The following is an 18,834-nucleotide window of genomic DNA, read 5'->3' as shown; positions in this document are numbered from 1 at the left end:
TTTTTAAAATAAATATGTAGACTATCGTAAATTAATTTTATGAACATTTTAATCTAAAAAAATTTAAATTCCGATAAATATTGGGTAGAGTCCACCCCGATTTCTGGGCTAAATTTCGGGGGGAATTTGGCATTGGTTTAGCATTTAACATTTAGCTCAAAATTTCCCCTTGGGTTGGAGTGCGTTTTGGGGGAAATTTTGGGGGATAATTTGGCTTTTAGTCCACCATTGGAGTTGGTGTTACTCCTGAGAGACTACCCCTCTCGAAGCATCTTTTCTTTTCTTCTACCCCTGGCTCCATCCCATTTCTTCTTTCTTCCCTCTTTTTTCTACAAAAATAGAGGTGTAAAGCTCAGTGCAAATCCTTCAAAACAAACTCATCCTCTTCACCCTCTTGCTACCGTTAAGCATCTCCACCTTCCTTGTCATTTTTTTCCCAAAAATTTTCAGATCTCTCTCTTCCCTTTGATACATGCGTTGGCTTCTTTGCCTGCAAAGCCATCTTAGAATTTTTTGGCAATGGGTGGATTTTGAATTTTGTTGTTGTTATTTTTTCACGTTATTTTATTTTTAAATTTTGGTGATTGGATTTTGAGGTTTCGGCAGTGGGTGGAGCTTTGTTTTAGATCTGGGCAGTGATTAAAGGGTGTTGTAGAAGAATGCTTGCAGGCAACGCAACATGTAGACAATGCAGCGGGCAAATGGAGCAAGTTTGGGGACGGGACTAGTAAGCCCATACATAATGGGGGTCCTTGCTAAGACTACCTAGTGAAAGACTTAGTCGGTGCGAGTCCGACTTAGTCTCATTAATGGTAATCCTTGTTCGCATCAAACATCGGGTAGCAATCCTAGCTAACCAGTCTAATCCAAAGAAGTTTAGTGAGGGCAAACAAACGCCCCAATCAGCCTGGGCGGTGAAGGATCGATGTGATTTAAGCCAATACGTGGAGAAAAATTGGGTAGGGGTTAGGAAGTTGCCTAGGAGGGCAAGGCGGTTTGACACACTCGAATCCCAATATCCCTTAATTACCAGGATGGCACGTGCCTACACCCGAGGGTGATGAAGCCATTTTAACATGCATGCAAGTTATAAAGAAAGAACAAACGTAAATAAAATAAGTAATTTTAAATATAATGAAATGCGGATGCAGGAACGTGTTCAGAGCATACAACTAATCAAGAATAGTATGAAAGAAATATTATAAAATAATGAGATTACAAAGAAAGTGGATCCTACACCAAGAGGGGAACTCGAAGCTACTGATGTGGGTGTGCCTCAAAACCGAGATCATATGCCTCGATTATAAGTCTTGAAGGGGGCGCAAAACAAAAGGGTGAGTGGACGAAAGTTTATAATAATAATACAAAGTAAAACCGTTTTTCTTTTGAACATACTAACCCCTGTTTTGAAAACACACACACACACACACACACACACACACACATATATATATATAATACCACGTACTACGTTTTTCTGAAAACCCTAACGTGGCATGAAAACATCTAAAACATGTATGTATGAAACAGTGATCAATAATGATAACATAGTCGCCTGAAGGCAAATCCATAAAACCTTCGTAAATCCAAAATAATAAAGTACTCAACTACGGGTATCGTAGTCGCCTGAAGGCATAATCATCACCTGAGGGTGAAGCTGTACGACACTAGGTTACACTAGTAAAGAAATATGGTAAGTGATGTGAAAATTATGTTGACACACAAATTAAACCCTATTTGTGACAATTGTAGTAATGAAGTAAGTAGGGATCGTTCTAACCGGGGATTAACTAGGGGTGCTAATCTAATTTGAGTTGACTCAAACAGAAACTAGAACTTAATTGGGACGAATTTGAAAGTGTTATGACTCCAAATGCTTAAAAACACAAAATAAAACAAATACGAATGACTACGACTCAACAAAATATGGGGGGATTGTGGTTGGACGAATTTAAACTAAATGGGCAGATTGTAAAGAAATCAGATTTTAAGACAAAATTGTGATGAATCAATGGATGATGGGATAGCTAAGGGGTTCTTCTCCACTCATGAAACATATGCAACGTAAATCAATTTCCAATTATCAATCCAATAAGTTGTGAACCTCGACACTCCAAGTTAATTAGGTCCGCTTAAATTAACCTTCAGATTTCCCTAGAATCATTGAATTGGATGAATATGCATCGCAAACAAATTATTCCTAACAAATTCTCTATATGAATTGGGAACTTAGGGTTATGGTGGCTACGGCTGATTGGGGAATTAGGTCAATGTGGGGGTGACGGTTTTGGGGAGAATTATAAGGTGAATGGCTGATTGAGAATTAAATGAATGAATGTGGCAATGAAGATAATTGGAGAGAATGTGGCTGCGGAATGAATGTGAATTAGGGTGAATAATTAAATGGGGGGGGGGGGGCCACGGCTTTTTTAAGGGAATTAGGTTTTTGTTTTCTGCATGGGAGTTCGGCTTTTGGGAGTGAATAATGGGATGGTGGCTGCAAGGTTTTGTGTGTAAAAATAATAGAACGAATGGGAACCAAACTAGGGTGCGGCAAGGTTAAGTTTATACATGGTTTAGAAAAATTAAAACCCTAGCTTATTAAAACTAAATCAAAGGCTTGCAAACTTAGGAAATTAAATCAAAAATATAAAGGTGCGGCTAGGGTTTAGAAATTGGGCTAGGGCCTTGGTCTTGTGTACTAAAGTGTATACAAGGCCTACAAAGTGGCTAGAAAATACGGACGTTTAGATTAGGAAAGGTTACCGAAACGGGAAACTTAGGATTAACTTTCCTACTTCAAGTAGGAAACCTTGTTTGAGTAGGATTCCTCGTTTTGGTAAGAATTCATCGTTGGAGTAGGAATTCGTCGTTTCTTCAAATCTTCAACTCATTCATTCCTCTTTCGCTCCAAAAGACTCCAATTTGCATCTTCTTGCACACTTTGGCCTTATAATCTGAAAATACACAAAAGTAGCCTTAAACACTAAAATAGCTAAGTAAACACAACATAAATGCACAAGAACAAGCTAATTAAGTCGCATGAATATGCTCCTATCAAATTCCCCCACACTTAACTTTTGCTAGTCCTCGAGCAAAACAAAACAACTAAAGAAAACAAGACGAAACAAAACAAACAAAACATAACCTAAACCTTCCAACATTTGCCTCAGGGATTTCCATTGAAACATGACATGTCAAAGATCATTACTCACATAGCTTTTAGTCTTCCTTCCCCCCAAGCACATACTTAATCATAGTCACCATTCACGAGTTCGCATTTAATCAATTAAAACACATTTTGAATGTAGTAACATGCCTTAGAGAACTCCCTCAATTCCTCACTAGTTATGCACTCAATTTTCACTCAGATTTTCTGACTACACACCCTACACTAGTTATATGTGAGAAGATTGATGTAAACATGAAAGACTAATACTCACATACGTTATAACAAAGAAAGCAATTTCTGGAGTAATTAAACGTGTTTAGATATGATCTCATGAATGGAATGCTACTACTTAGATGCGAGAACCAGTGACACCATATGCTCATACCAAATTCAAACTCCACAATTGAAATGCACAACACTCAAGATAGAAGTCAAGGGTTGTAACAGGGCTTGGGGTGTTGGCTAACAAGGAAAGATAGGTATAGACAAAAGTTCTTTAAGCAATAGCAAGCAAAGTAATGAATTTAAGACCTAGAATTCCCTTAGAATGCAGAAATCAACTGTTAGACAAATAGGGGAGATTCAAACAACTCTTAGGGCCTAATTCATTGTTTTGGGCCCTTACTTCAATAACCAATACTTTTCAACTATTTTCAACTCTTTTTTCACTTTTTTCTTTTCTTTTCTTTCTTTCTTCTTTTTTTTTTTTTTTTTTTTTTTTTTTTTTTTTTTTTTACCATGCCTATGGCACATAAACTCATATCAATAATCCTTCCCCCACACTTATTTTCTGCAACACATAATCAAAAGGAATTCATTCATGCTTACTATGCTTCAAGAACAAGGGTACGGATGGTCCTAATCTAGGCTAGATGAGGATGATATGGGTTAACAAAGAACATGGGCTAACACGGCTCAATGGGGTTAAACTTAAACACAAAATGAGTGAAGGGCACATGGCAGTTTGGCTTTGATGGTGGTTACGACACAACTTCATCTTGAATATGTGTTATGCAAATCAATGACATGCTTTGAATGAAATGGGCATGAGTTCTAGCATTTGGAACTAAGTGATAAAATGCCTTCTAAGTAGTAACCAAGCAATGAATAATGAGATCATGCAACGACTTTAGAAAACAATAATGCACAGATTTTAACTCTCCAAATAACGTTTAGGCTCAAGTCTCACCGGGATGTAGCGTTTGTTTAAGTTCCTTCCTTCAAGTATGTTACAAAAACTGATTTTGATCATTTGTGATTACATGTGAATTCGTAAACTATAACTACAAACAAGCATAAACCAAGAGTATATCAAACGTCCATCCATGTTTGTAACTTTCTTTAACCATCATGCAATTAAAAACCAAATCCTCATCATTGCGTTGGAAGGTGACCTACGACACAAACAAACACACAAAAACAACTCATTTTGGGTTTTTCAAAACAATTTTTCAAATTTTTATGGTATTTTCGGATTTTTAAGTCAACATACTCTAAAACACTCTAAAATAGCTTAAAAAACACTTAAAAACAGTGGGAAACAAGTTTAGACATGTTAGGTGGTAAAACCCTACGAATTTCATGCAAAAATATCTCAAAACAGAATGTTACCCCCCCCCCCCCACACTTAAACTAAACATTGTCCTCAATGTTTTAGACACAATTGATCACATTACACATAACATAAAGTAAGCAACAAAGGAAAGGGTTTAAGGACGCAAATCTGAGTGTGGAGCGATTCCCAAGTTCGTCATTTGTTGATTGCATGGGTTGCCTCCCAAGTAGCGCTTTCTTTTACGTCTTGCAGCCGGACGATGCCACATTGATCATCCTTTATGGGAACCCACGGCATAGTGGGTGGTCTCCTCCACATCATGTTCTACAAAGCTCTCGTAGTAAGGCTTCAATCGATGCCCATTCACCTTGAACTCTTGACCTGTTTTGAAACTACAAACTTGGACTGCACCATGAGGAAAAACATTAGTAATAACAAAGGGTCCAATCCAACGTGAACGTAACTTACCCAGAAATAGACGAAGACGAGAATTAAATAACAACACTTTCTGTCCAACAGAGAAGGACTTGGTGCGAATCATCTTGTCATGAAAGGCCTTTGTCTTTTCCTTGTAAAGTCGAGCATTCTCGTAAGCTTCATTCCGTATTTCCTCAAGTTCATTCAATTGAAGCTTACGATGAATTCCCGCCTCATCTAGATCCATGTTGAACTTCCTCACGGCCCAATGAGCCTTGTGCTCCAACTCCACAGGTAAGTGACATGGTTTGCCATACACAAGCCGAAAGGGGGACATACCAATGGGTGTTTTGTAGGCGGTCCTATAAGCCCACAATGCATCCTCTAACCTCAAGCTCCAATCTTTTCTTGTTGGGCCAACCGTCTTCTCGAGAATCTGTTTTATCTCGCGATTCGACACCTCGGCTTGCCCGCTTGTTTGAGGATGATAGGGTGTCGAAACCCTATGTGTAACTTTGTACTTCTTGAGCAGTGCCTCGATAGTGCGATTACAAAAATGTGAACCTCCATCACTTATAAGGACTCGAGGCATTCCAAACCTAGCAAAAATGTTAGACTTCACAAAATCTGCAACCACTTTGGAATCGTTAGTACGGGTGGCTTTTGCTTCCACCCATTTGGAAACATAATCCACCGCCAACAAGATATAGAGAAAACCATGGGAGGAAGGAAAAGGACCCATAAAATCAATTCCCCACACATCAAATATTTCAACAAAAAGTATAGGGTTTTGTGGCATTTGATCCTTAACACTTATATTACCCATTCGTTGACAACGATCACATGTAAGGCAAAATGTCCTAGCATCCCTAAAAATGGTTGGCCAATAAAACCCGCATTCTAAGACTTTAAGTGCAGTGCGTTGGGTGCCAAAATGTCCCCCACATGCATATGAATGACAGAATGTTAAAATAGATTAAGACTCAGATTCATTCACACAACGTCGTACAATTTGATCAGGACAAAATTTCCAAAGGTATGGGTCATCCCAGACATAAAACCTAGCATCCTTTATCAGCTTATCACGTTGATTCCTATTAAGTGTGCTAGGGGTATGTTTAGACACCAAAAAGTTCACCAAATCTGCATACCAAGGCTCACTTACTTGGATAGACATTAATTGCTCATCGAGAAAGGTTTCAGGAATTGGCGATGCTTCCTCATGTACCATTCGACTTAGGTGATCAGCCACCACATTCTCCACGCCTTTCTTATCCCGAATCTCAATGTCAAACTCTTGTAAAAGCAACAGCCATCGAATTAGTCTAGGCTTGGCCTCCTTCTTCGTGAGCAAATACTTGAGAGCTGCATGATCAGTAAAAATAATAACTTTAGTACCAAGTAAGTATGACCGAAACTTATCTAATGCAAATACCACATCAAGTAATTCTTTTTCAGTGGTTGAGTAATTCAATTGGGCATCATTTAGTGTCCTAGATGCATAATAAATAACATGAGGTTGTTTGTTCTTTCGCTGCCCCAAAACAGCACCAATCGCATAGTCCGAAGCATCGCACATCAACTCGAATGGAAGGCTCCAATCTGGAGGTGTGATAATGGGGGCCGAAGTGAGAGCCTCATTGAGGTGGTTGAATGCTTTCTCACACGCCTCGTTGAACTCGAAAACCACCTCCTTTTGAAGCAATCGGCATAGTGGCTGCGCAATCTTGGAGAAATCCTTTATGAAACGCCTATAAAAACCTGCATGACCAAGAAACGAACGAACCTCCCTAACCGAAGTTGGAGAGGGTAAGTGACGAACAAGGTCTACCTTAGATTTATCCACTTCAATGCCTTTTTCAGAAATAATATGTCCTAGAACAATACCTTGCTTAATCATGAAATGACATTTTTTTCCAATTAAGCACAAGATTCGTTTCAACACAACGTTTCAAAATTAAGGTCAGATTATTCAAGCAATGATCGAATGAATTACCAAACACGCTAAAATCATCCATGAATATCTCAATAATCTTCTCCACATAATCAGAGAATATACTCACCATGCATCGTTGAAATGTCGCAGGGGCATTGCACAACCCAAATAGCATACGTCGATATGCAAAGGTGCCAAAGGGGCATGTGAAAGTTGTCTTTTCCTGGTCCTCCGGAGCTATCACAATTTGGTTATATCCGGAATATCCATCAAGAAAGCAATAAAATTTATAACCGGCTAACCTTTCTAGCATTTGGTCCAGGAATGGCAATGGAAAGTGATCCTTCCTTGTCATGGCATTTAACTTCCTGTAATCAATACATACATGCCAACCTGTCACAACACGAGTGGGTACAAGCTCTTGTTCTTCATTCTTCACCACCGTGACTCCGGACTTCTTTGGAACAACCTGCACGGGTGACACCCAATGACTATCAGAAATAGGATATATAACACCACAATCAAGCAATTTTATAATCTCCTTTTTTACTACTTCCAACATGGGTGGATTAAGGCGACGTTGAGCTTCACGAGATGGCTTGGCTCCCTCCTCCAAAAGGATGCGATGCATGCATGTGGTGGGACTAATGCCTTTGATATCCGCCAAGGTCCATCCAATGGCAGGTTTGTGCTCCTTTAACACCTTTATCAACTTGTCTTCTTCTTGGCCCGTGAGTGAGCTAGAAATGATGACAGGTAGTGTCTGATCTTCTCCCAAGAAAACATACTTCAAGTGACTAGGTAATGGCTTTAACTCAAGTGTAGGTGGCTGCACAATTGATGGAAGTAACTTGTTAGTCAAAACCGAATCTAAAAGTAAGAGTGAAGACTTACCAGAGTGTGAGGGCAATGACTCAAGGGCCGCGACCATTTCAAGCACTTCACTACAAGGGGGCACGACAATATGGTCAGATTCCATGCCGTGGCTTGCCAGGCTTCCCCCACCCTCATTTCTTGCTCCTATGCCGTGCACTAAGGCTACTTCAAGTGCATCTTCGTTCCTTCGATTCAAATGTACCTGTGCCAAAGAATCAACAATGTCAATAGCAAAACAAGAATGGTCGTCAATTGGATATTTAATAGTTTCAGAAAGATTAAAACGAATAATGTCCCCGTCAAATTCCATGGTTAATGTTCCCGTATACACATCTATCTTTGTTCTCCCTGTTTTCATGAATGGACGGCCTAGCAAGATTGGCAATGATGGAGCATGGCTCGAATCCTCCATTTCTAAGACATAAAAATCTGCAGGAAAGATAAGATGATTGACCTGCACTAAAACATCCTCAAGGACTCCCTTGGGATAAGCGTTAGAACGATCAGCCAATTGAATTATAACGCCATCTTGTTTTAACTCACCCAGGTTCATAGATGCATAAATGGAATATGGCATAACATTAATAGAAGCACCTAAATCTAACATGCATTGCTCAAATCTAGTGTTTCCAATTGTGCATGGGATAGTAAAGCTCCCTGGGTCCTTACATTTTGGAGGCAACTTTCGTTGCAAAACCGCTGATGCATTCTCACTTACTTTTACAACTTCCTTGTTTGAAATTCTTTTCCTAGTTGTGCATAATTCTTTTAGAAATTTTGCATACCTGGGTACTTGCTTAATAGCATCAAGTAAAGGAATGTTTACTTGGACTTTTCGAAAGGTATCCAAAATGTCCTTTTCGCTTTCTTCCTTCTTCGATTGCGCAAATCTGCGAGGGAAAGGAACATCGGGCAGATTAGTGTTCGAAATCACAACATTTGGGACAACCTTACCTGAGGTGGATGGATGGGGGGTCGTAGATGGCTGTGGCATGGGTGGTACCACCCTTGCCGTGGGGTCATTTTTCTCCTCTTCTTCGATTTGTAACTTCTCATCTTCCTTGTTTCCCACTTCTTTTCCATTTCTTAGTGTGATAGCTTTCGTAGATTCGAAACCACCCTTGGGATTGACTACCGTAGTGCTTGGTAACTTACCACTTTCACGAATTTGTCCCAAAAATTCGGCCATTTGGCCCATTTGCTTCTTCAGCTCATTAACCTCCTTTGCTTGGTTCTGCATTCCCTGCGCCATTGTGGTTAGTAACTGATATGTTTTATCGTCATTCATAGACGTACCTGAGTTGGTTTGGGATGATTGTGCTTGAGGAGGTGGTTGTGGTGCCATTGGCCTTGGAAAGAAACCCGGGGGTTGTCGGAATCCACTTTGTTGGCCATATTGTGGTGCATCTCTCCATCTGAAATTGGGGTGGTCACGCCATCCCTGATTGTATGTGTTGGAGAAAGGATCACCTCTTGGTTGGTTCTGATTCCCATAGCCCACGACATTGGCAGATTCCCACCCTCCGTTCTCAATTAATTGAGGGCATTGATCAGATTGGTGTCCTTGAATGGAGCATACACCACAGATTGTAGTTCCTTGCATCTTAGGGCCTTCAACAAACTGCGATAACATAGACGTAAGGTTAGCCATCTGGGATTGTAACTCAGAAATAGAACTTACCTCATTTACATGCTGTGGCCGTGGGGTGTCTCTCTGCCCAACACCTTCATATTGTTGTGCATTGAGTGCTCGATTAGCAATGAGAGTTTTGGCATCCCTAGGTGTCTTGTCCACTAGAGCTCCTCCCGCGGATGCATCCAACATTTGCCGTTCCAGTGGTAAAAGACCTTCGTAAAAATATTGAAGAAGTAGCTCCTCCTTCATCTGGTGCTGTGGACATGAAGCAACAAGAGTTTTAAAACGTTCATAATAAGTTGGGAAAGATTCACCTTGGCTTTGCTGAATTCCACTAATCTTCTTGCGAAGAAGAATGACTCGTGATGTCGGAAAGAACTTTTCTAGGAAGGCTCGCTTCATACTCTCCCATGATGTGAAAGTTCCGGGAGCCAACTCATACAACCAATCTTTGGCCTTCTCCACCAAAGAAAAAGGAAAAGCCTTCATCTTCAATATGTTGCTGTCCACGTTCACCGGTGTCATACTTGAGCACACTACCTCGAATTCCTTTAGATGCTTGTTCGGATCCTCCATGGCCAACCCATGGTATTTCGGAATATGGTGGAGCAAGCTGGACTTCAACTCAAATTCATCAGTCTTCTCAGGGGCTGCCCTAGGGTATTGGATGCAAAGAGGTGCTGCATTGGCCAAACCCGAGGCAGAAAGCTCCTTGATGGTTCGATTGTCCACTGCCATGGTTGGTACTTCCTCTTCAACCCAATCCGTGGCCTCCTCTTCAACCTCAACTTCAACTTCTTGCTCTTCTAATTCAGGTTCGGGACTAGGAGGATTAGACGGTTGCGATTTCTTTTTCCTTCTCAAAGTCCTCTCGAAATCACCGTCAAAGTCGGAGATATGCTCACGAACAGGTTGTGAGCCACGGGTCATAAACTAGTACCTGCACACAAGAGCAAACAAGGTTAGCAATCAATCTAATAGACTCGGCACAAGTAAGGAAATAAGGTGCCACACACGGCACAAAAACAAAACACACACACACGGTGCAAAAATTAAAACAAAACAGAAACTAAACAACTTAAACAAGACTCAAGACAAGGGATTAGCAACTTTGCTAATCCCCGGCAACGGCGCCAAAATTTGATGTGAAAATTATGTTGACACACAAATTAAACCCTATTTGTGACAATTGTAGTAATGAAGTAAGTAGGGATCGTTCTAACCGGGGATTAACTAGGGGTGCTAATCTAATTTGAGTTGACTCAAACAGAAACTAGAACTTAATTGGGACGAATTTGAAAGTGTTATGACTCCAAATGCTTAAAAACACAAAATAAAACAAATACGAATGACTACGACTCAACAAAATATAGGGGGATTGTGGTTGGACGAATTTAAACTAAATGGGCAGATTGTAAAGAAATCAGATTTTAAGACAAAATTGTGATGAATCAATGGATGATGGGATAGCTAAGGGGTTCTTCTCCACTCATGAAATATATGCAACGTAAATCAATTTCCAATTATCAATCCAATAAGTTGTGAACCTCGACACTCCAAGTTAATTAGGTCCGCTTAAATTAACCTTCAGATTTCCCTAGAATCATTGAATTGGATGAATATGCATCGCAAACAAATTATTCCTAACAAATTCTCTATATGAACAGCATGATAAAGATATAAGTTAGAATCATTACGTTCTTTGGAAATCATAAGCATCGACAAGGCATTTGTAACTATGAAAAGCATGATACGTTTGCCAGGAATCTACTTAACATGATCGTGACTAGCAACCTTCACTACTTGTGAATATAAATTCATAACGATTAGGTGAAACAAACTTATATCCTAGCGTCATATTCATGCATGAAAATTAAGCGTGCACTCTCAATCAACATACAAGAATAAGTTCTAAATCAAACGGTTAAGCAAATTGTATTCAAAACTTATGCAACGATAATTGGAAGTAATCAACTTATTTCACATATATAATCATGGTTTCGAATCACCCCCTAGCTAACTAGGGGGTTTAGCCTCTCATGTTCACAAAAAGAGAAATACAATTGAATTTAAACATAAAGCACAAAGGATTGATTACACCTAGAACGCACAACGAATCCACTTGAATTTCTGCGCGTCGAAGCTCCTCTTTCCTCTTCTCCTTGCTGCGGCAGAGAGTGTTTAGGGAATTTCTGGATGGTTTTCTGGGTTAGGGATGGATTTAGGGAGGTTGGGTGGTGCGGCAAGGTTGGTAGATGGTGTGTGAAGGTGTGGAAGGTGGCTGGGAAGGTGGAGGAAGGTGCGGCTGTTCAGAAAAATGGGATATGGTGCTGCGTAAAAATGGGGGAAGGCTGGAATTCAAGGGGGAAGCCACGGCAGAAAAGAATCAAAAAAATTATATATTGGCTGCGGCAGGATTTTTTTGTGTGTGAAGGCTTGCACGGCAAATGTGGGAACTTAGGGTTATGGTGGCTACGGCTGATTGGGGAATTAGGTCAATGTGGGGGTGACGGTTTTTCGGAGAATTATAGGGTGAATGGCTGATTGAGAATTAAATGAATGGATGTGGCAATGAAGATAATTGGAGAGAATGTGGTTGCGGAATGAATGTGAATTAGGGTGAATAATTAAATGGGGGGGGGGGGGGCCACGGCTTTTTTTAAGGGAATTAGGTTTTTGTTTTCTGCATGGGAGTTCGGCTTTTGGGAGTGAATAATGGGATGGTGGCTACAAGGTTTTGTGTGTAAAAATAATAGAACGAATGGGAACCAAACTAGGGTGTGGCAAGGTTAAGTTTATACATGGTTTAGAAAAATTAAAACCCTAGCTTATTAAAACTAAATCAAAGGCTTGCAAACTTAGGAAATTAAATCAAAAATATAAAGGTGCGGCTAGGGTTTAGAAATTGGGCTAGGGCCTTGGTCTTGTGTACTAAAGTGTATACAAGGCCTACAAAGTGGCTAAAAAATACGGACGTTTAGATTAGGAAAGGTTACCGAAACGGGAAACTTAGGGTTAACTTTCCTACTTCAAGTAGGAAACCTTGTTTGAGTAGGATTCCTCGTTTTGGTAAGAATTCATCGTTGGAGTAGGAATTCGTCGTTTCTTCAAATCTTCAACTCATTCATTCCTCTTTCGCTCCAAAAGACTCCAATTTGCATCTTCTTGCACACTTTGGCCTTATAATCTGAAAATACACAAAAGTAGCCTTAAACACTAAAATAGCTAAGTAAACACAACATAAATGCACGAGAACAAGCTAATTAAGTCGCATGAATATGCTCCTATCAGTAAGTCCTATCACCCAAAGGTAAAGTTGTACGACTCTGGGTTACGCCATAGAAGAAACATAACATAACACACCGACACTAGCCGTAGTTAGTGAAGCTAGCTGACACTAGTTTCGCTAGTGAAGCTGGGAGTATGTCATAAATATCTCACTACTCATCAACTGTGTCCTATGGCAATAGACGTATACATACTTAGGTTGTGTGTATGTGTTGTATGATTACCCACTAAGCAAGCACATAAAACATAAATCACATTTCTTATATCAAATCATCAGAGCTCAAAAGCTCCAAGCATCATATCATAAATCCATAGGAGCGTTCTAGCTCAAATTATTATTATAAACCATATTCACAAATTCATAATAAAACATATTTGTAAATTCGTAATATTTTGTAAGCATAGATCTCATAATTGATAATGTTTCATAAAACGTAAATTCGATAAATCATAAATAATGCATATAATGTAAAAATCATGAAATCATGCTTTTCGTGAATGCAAGCCTAGCATTGAATAAAAAAATCATGCAATTTAAGAAGGGGTCCACTCACAGATACTCCGTCGCCGACGAACTGTTCGAACTAAGGAGGATGGGATCGCCACTAACAAATGCACCTGAGCACATAAAGGGAACAATTAGTAAAATCGTACTAAAATGATTGAATTTGGAAAAATAGAGGGCGGATTTAGAATCAGGAGTCGAATTACCCTAAGGGGGGTTCGGGGCAAATTTTGTAAAAAGTCAACGGGAAAGTCAATGGTAAACTCAAAAAATTAACCGAGACGCCAAGCCAGTCAACTACATTAAAACTTCAAAATTTCACTAAATGGATTTCAAAAACGGACTTGTGGCATCGAAATTAACCTAGGAAGGTTTCCGAGAAAATTTTGAAAATTCTAGGAATATTTTAGGAATATTCTAGGGAATATTCCAACAGTATTATGAGCCCACTTCGGAATTGGGTTGGGCTTGGGCCAGGTTTGGGCTTAGGCCCTTTTTTTCCCTCCCAAGTCGGGTTGACCCGTTTGGGCTCATGGGTCGAGCGAACCCAATGAAGAAGAAGGCCAGACTGGGCCAAGTTTGGTCGAGAAACTTCCTGAGCTCCGTTCGAGCTCGATTCTTAACCAAAATTGACGTTCTACCTATGGAAATGAAGCTTCAAGTGAAGAGAAGAGATTCATACCAAAAAGAGGCTGAGTTGTGGCCGAAGTTGGCCGGCAATAGCCTGCAAACACACGGGTCCTTCACCAGAAAACTGGGGAAGCTTCCCTAAGGTATTTCTGCGTCCAAACAACACTAGAACATCTAAAAAACATCTTAATCGTACTCATAAACTCTATCTACGAAGATCTTGGGGGTTTTTGAGACTTACATTCGCCAGAGGAATTTTTGTGAACAATGGCAGCGCCACTGTGCAGAGAAAGGGGAGAGAGGGTGTCCAGTCCAGGGTTCAAAGTTCATGACGTAGGTGGTCAGGTGGGGTTTGTGATTGTGCTTGCCAGAGTGGTGATGGTGTGGCGGTGGTGGTATGTTGTGGTTCTTAAAGAGGGAGGGTGAGTGAGAGGGTAACAAAGAGTTGAGAGAGATTAAAGGGACGAGAGAGATTGAGGGAAAAGGGATGAAAGACACATGGTAGGGAAAAAGTGGAGAGTTTTGAGATGTGTGGGCCCTACAGCCAAAAATAAATTATTAAAATATTTAAAATATCAAATCATAAATATTAAAATAATAATATAAAAGGTATATTACAAAAAATTACATCAATTATTAGTCTGACGACACTTTCATACCTCATTTTTAAAAATGACAATGTCATACATCATCTTACGAATTTGTACCAATGTCAGACTTTCGTCAGTTTTTCTGTTAAATGATGACATGGCCAAAGACATGACCCACTCACTAATCCAACTGGATTTAAAAAATAATAAAATACATTATTTTTAATAATTAAATATTCAAAAATTAAAAAAAAATTAAAAAGAAAACTAAAAAAAAAAAAAAAAAAGGGCCTACGAGATTCGACCTTCCCTTCCACCCGCACCAACCCTTTTTCTTTTTCTCTTTGACATCCACCAAACCCTTCCCCGTGCCCCCAACCTTCTTCCCCCACCCTCTCTCTGGGATGCGGTCTCCCTCCTCCGTCCCTCTCCCTACTCGCACTCGTCCTTCCTTCACCACCACCTCCCAACTCAACCTATCCCTCCTCTAGTCCCTCCATACCAAACCTTCCTTCACCACCCCATCACCGCCTTTCTTCGTCCATCTTCACCACCCCACTGAACAAACAAAAAAAATTCAAGCCCACACCTAGAACCCACACCAAAAAAAAAATAAAAAACAAAAATACCAAACCCACACCCAGATTTTCTTCCCCTTCCACACACCCATCACCCTCCTACCTTTTCTCCACCCAGTCCCTCCTCCGACCTTTCTCCTCCTCTCGACCGTCAAGACCCTCCTTGACACAACCCGACCCAGAAGGTCCACTGGGACTCCGAATCGAGCTATGCTAGCGGACACCTAGAAGGTGACGAAGCCATAAAGTATAATGATGAGGAAAATGTGAATAAATTTAAATCTAAAAGTGCCTAAAGACAAGAGTGTGCTGTGAGCGGGAATGAGCCCATTTCACACGCAACGTCGTAGCACAAGTAAAGTACAGTAGTGTGGGTAAGGATCATACCCTCAGAGGTAGCCACCTATACTGAGATTTGCCACAAATTCTCGTCGATACGAACTTTCAACAGCTAAAACCTGGAGGGGCGCAAAAACAAGGTTAAGTGGGCCTGAAGATAAAGTTTTTAATAAAAACATTTTGAAAACATTATAACCCCTCACCGTAAAACCCATATAATTTCTCAGAAAATAATAATACATACGTATATAGAAATCATGCTCAAGAGTAGTGAAAATCGAGTATATGCCATGTCAAGTATCTCAGCAATGAAATAAGTAAGTCAGGTGAAATAAATCAATGTAAAATAATATGCCAGCCGGAGTCACCTAACGTGACATGTACGGCTGAACCTATAGCTCATTAAATATGCCTGCACACGAGTCAGAACCACCTAGTGTGGTCTGTACGACAAGGTTGAGTGTAAATAAGTACGCTCAAGTGCTACGATCACGTGAAGGTGCGAATAATCGCGGGTCACCCACGAGTCAGAACCACCTATTGTGGTCTGTACAACAGGGATGTGCACCAAACTTGGATCCAAGGTAAGCGTGCGGTGCGGGGGGGGGGGTGAACATCACGTGAAGGATTGTGCCTTGGCCACGAGTGGGAGCACTAACACCGAGGTGCAGGATAATGAGCTCTACATGCCTTTACGTAAAGCCATAACCAATGCAACCACTAACATCATACAGTACTTACCTGAAACTTACCTAGCCTCCGCAGCATCATATAATAGTCTTCATATACATACCAATGCATATAATAAAATGAAATGCAAGCATGACATGACACTTAAAAATGTAATTCCATTTAAAACCATTTCTGGGAAAATAAAAAACATATATACGTATATATAGAAAACCAAAAGCCCACTCACCTGGAGTCCACGCTACAACTCCCTAGCACAAACATCAAGGCGTCACGAACGATCGGTGCCTAGAACAATTATCAAATCATGTCTTAGAATTCTTATCAATATAACATATAACTTATAAATCCTATTCGGGAAGATCCGTACATCGGATTTTCGATCCGTAAAACTCGTATAATCCCTCTTCGTAAAACCAGTATAATTTCCCAGAAAATAATAATACATACTTATATAGAAATCATGCTCAAGAGTAGTGAAAACCGAGTATATGCTATGTTAAGTATCTCAGTAATGAAATAAGTAAGTCAGGTGAAATAAATCAATGTAAAATGATATGCTAGCTGGAGTCACCTAACGTGACCTATACAGCTGAACCTATAGCTCATTAAATATGCTTGCACAAGAGTTGGAACCACATATTGTGGTATGTACGACAGGGATGGGTGTAAATAAGTACGCTCAAGTAATAATCGCGGGTCACCCACGAGTCGGAACCACTTATTGTGGTCTGAACGACAGGGCTGTGCACCAAACTTGGATCTAAGGTAAGCGTGCGGTGTGGGGGGTGAACATCACGTGAAGGATTGTGCCTTGGCCACGGGCGGGAGCATTAACATCGAGGTGCAGGATAATGAACTCTACATGCCTCTACGTATAACCATAACCAATGCAACTAATAGGAGCATATTCATGCGACTTAAATGGCTTGTTCTCGTGCATTTACGTTATGTTTCTCTCGTTATTTTAGTCCTTTATGCTTCTTTTGTGTGTTTTCAGGTTCTAAGGGCCTAGGGAGCAAGAAAGTGCATTTTGAGGCCATTTGGAGCATTTTTGGGCATGGATTGGATAGCTTAATCATGGAGCAAAGAGGATGGACGAAATTGAAGCCTTGTATGCTCTTTGGGACATAAAACAAAGGGCCTAGCCCAATCAAACAAATCCTTTGAGCCATGGAAAACCTCTAGCCCAATCAAACAATCCATCAAAGCCATGCAAAACCACCAACACATACACCCATCACTAAACACTTCCATCATTGCCGTGAGCTCCCATTCCCTTATGCCATTTTCAGATTTCCACCCACTAACCTAGTCATCAACACATGCATTCCCTTCACATTCACCCACATGCACATTCAATCATTCACTCATGCACCCTTTATTCTTTAATTTAATTCAACCACATTCCAATTCAACACATGCAATTACACACACCACTCAACCCTTTTCTATCCCTTGTGCCGTGCATCCTCTCACCAAGAAAGCAAACAAGCCACATGCATTACACCCCACATGTCCCTTTAATCATTCAATCACCCCATTCACACACCTTTTCTCCAACCTTGCCATGCATCACATGCATTTCCAACACATTCTCCCTTACCTTTGCCGTGCACATCAACAATTCCAGCATCTTCACATGCTTTCCAGCTTTCCACCTTGCATTTCCAGATTATTCCTTCATCATTGCATCCATTCCTCATGCATTCTTCATCATTGCACCACAAATCACTCATCCCACACTCAATGCCGTGCAATCCCATTACCTTTCCAGCTTCCTTATGCAATTCCAGCATGCATTCACATGCATTTTCAGCACCATTAATATCTATGCCGTGCACTTTCATACTCTTTTCCAGGTTGTCCATTTCAGCTTTGCAGCCAACACACATGCATGTTCAATTAAAATAGCCAAATGCATGCATTTTTCCCTAATGCCGTGCATCCACCACCTCAGAAACCCACTCATTCCAGCTCACTTATGCACTGCCATCTGACTTGTGCAATTCCAGCTCCATTCTTAATGATGGCAGTGACATTTCTTCTCTATAAAAACCGTGCAAACACACCTCATTAGGGACTCATTCATTCATTCTCATATACACTTCATCCATTGCAGAAATGTAGACCATCAAACCATCTTTGTGTCGTGCCCTTCCCTACAAATCCAAACACCACTCCTCTTCCATTTCCACCACTCCCCAAACCATTCACACCATCAAACTATCCTTAGACCTTGTGCTACAACGAAGAGGAAGAGAAGAGTGCCTAAACGTTCATACAATTCAAGTTTGAGTTGTTGGAATGTTTAGGTGCTTCTTTGATTTCAATGTTTAAATTCAATACTCTTTGTTTTGTACGAATGAGGAATGGAAGAGAAGAGTGCCTAAACGTTCATACAATTCAAGTTTGAGTTGTTAGAATGTTTAGGTGTTTCTTTGATTCTCTTTATTTTGTACGTATGAGGTACTAAACCCCCCTTGGCTAGGGGGGGATTCGAAATAAATGTTTATGCTTGCATTTTGATTTGATTACTTCTAATTGCATTTCATAAGTTGTGGATTCAATTTGTTTAACCGTTTGATTGATAACTTATTTATGTATGTTTATTGAGAGTGC

At 40.3% G+C, this 18,834-nt stretch overlaps 1 protein-coding gene across 1 annotated transcript; it reads right to left on the bottom strand.

Moving 5' to 3' along the window:
* Positions 1-254: 254 nt before the first annotated feature.
* On the bottom strand, positions 255-10,633 carry LOC148690121 (uncharacterized). The gene is made up of 5 exons (XM_088687186.1): positions 7,550-10,633; positions 6,583-7,044; positions 6,128-6,213; positions 5,095-6,004; positions 255-329 (listed from the first exon to the last, which is right to left on the bottom strand). The coding sequence occupies exons 1-5, from the start codon at positions 10,520-10,522 to the stop codon at positions 255-257; spliced, it is 4,506 nt and encodes a 1,501-aa protein (XP_088543312.1). The 5' UTR covers positions 10,523-10,633.
* Between the last annotated feature and the right edge of the window lie 8,201 nt (positions 10,634-18,834).

Source organism: Pyrus communis, chromosome 16 (genome assembly GCF_041283825.1).
Source record: "Pyrus communis isolate YQ-2024b chromosome 16, ASM4128382v1, whole genome shotgun sequence".
Lineage (NCBI taxonomy): Eukaryota > Viridiplantae > Streptophyta > Magnoliopsida > Rosales > Rosaceae > Pyrus > Pyrus communis.
This window is presented reverse-complemented; position numbering and strand designations above follow the sequence as displayed.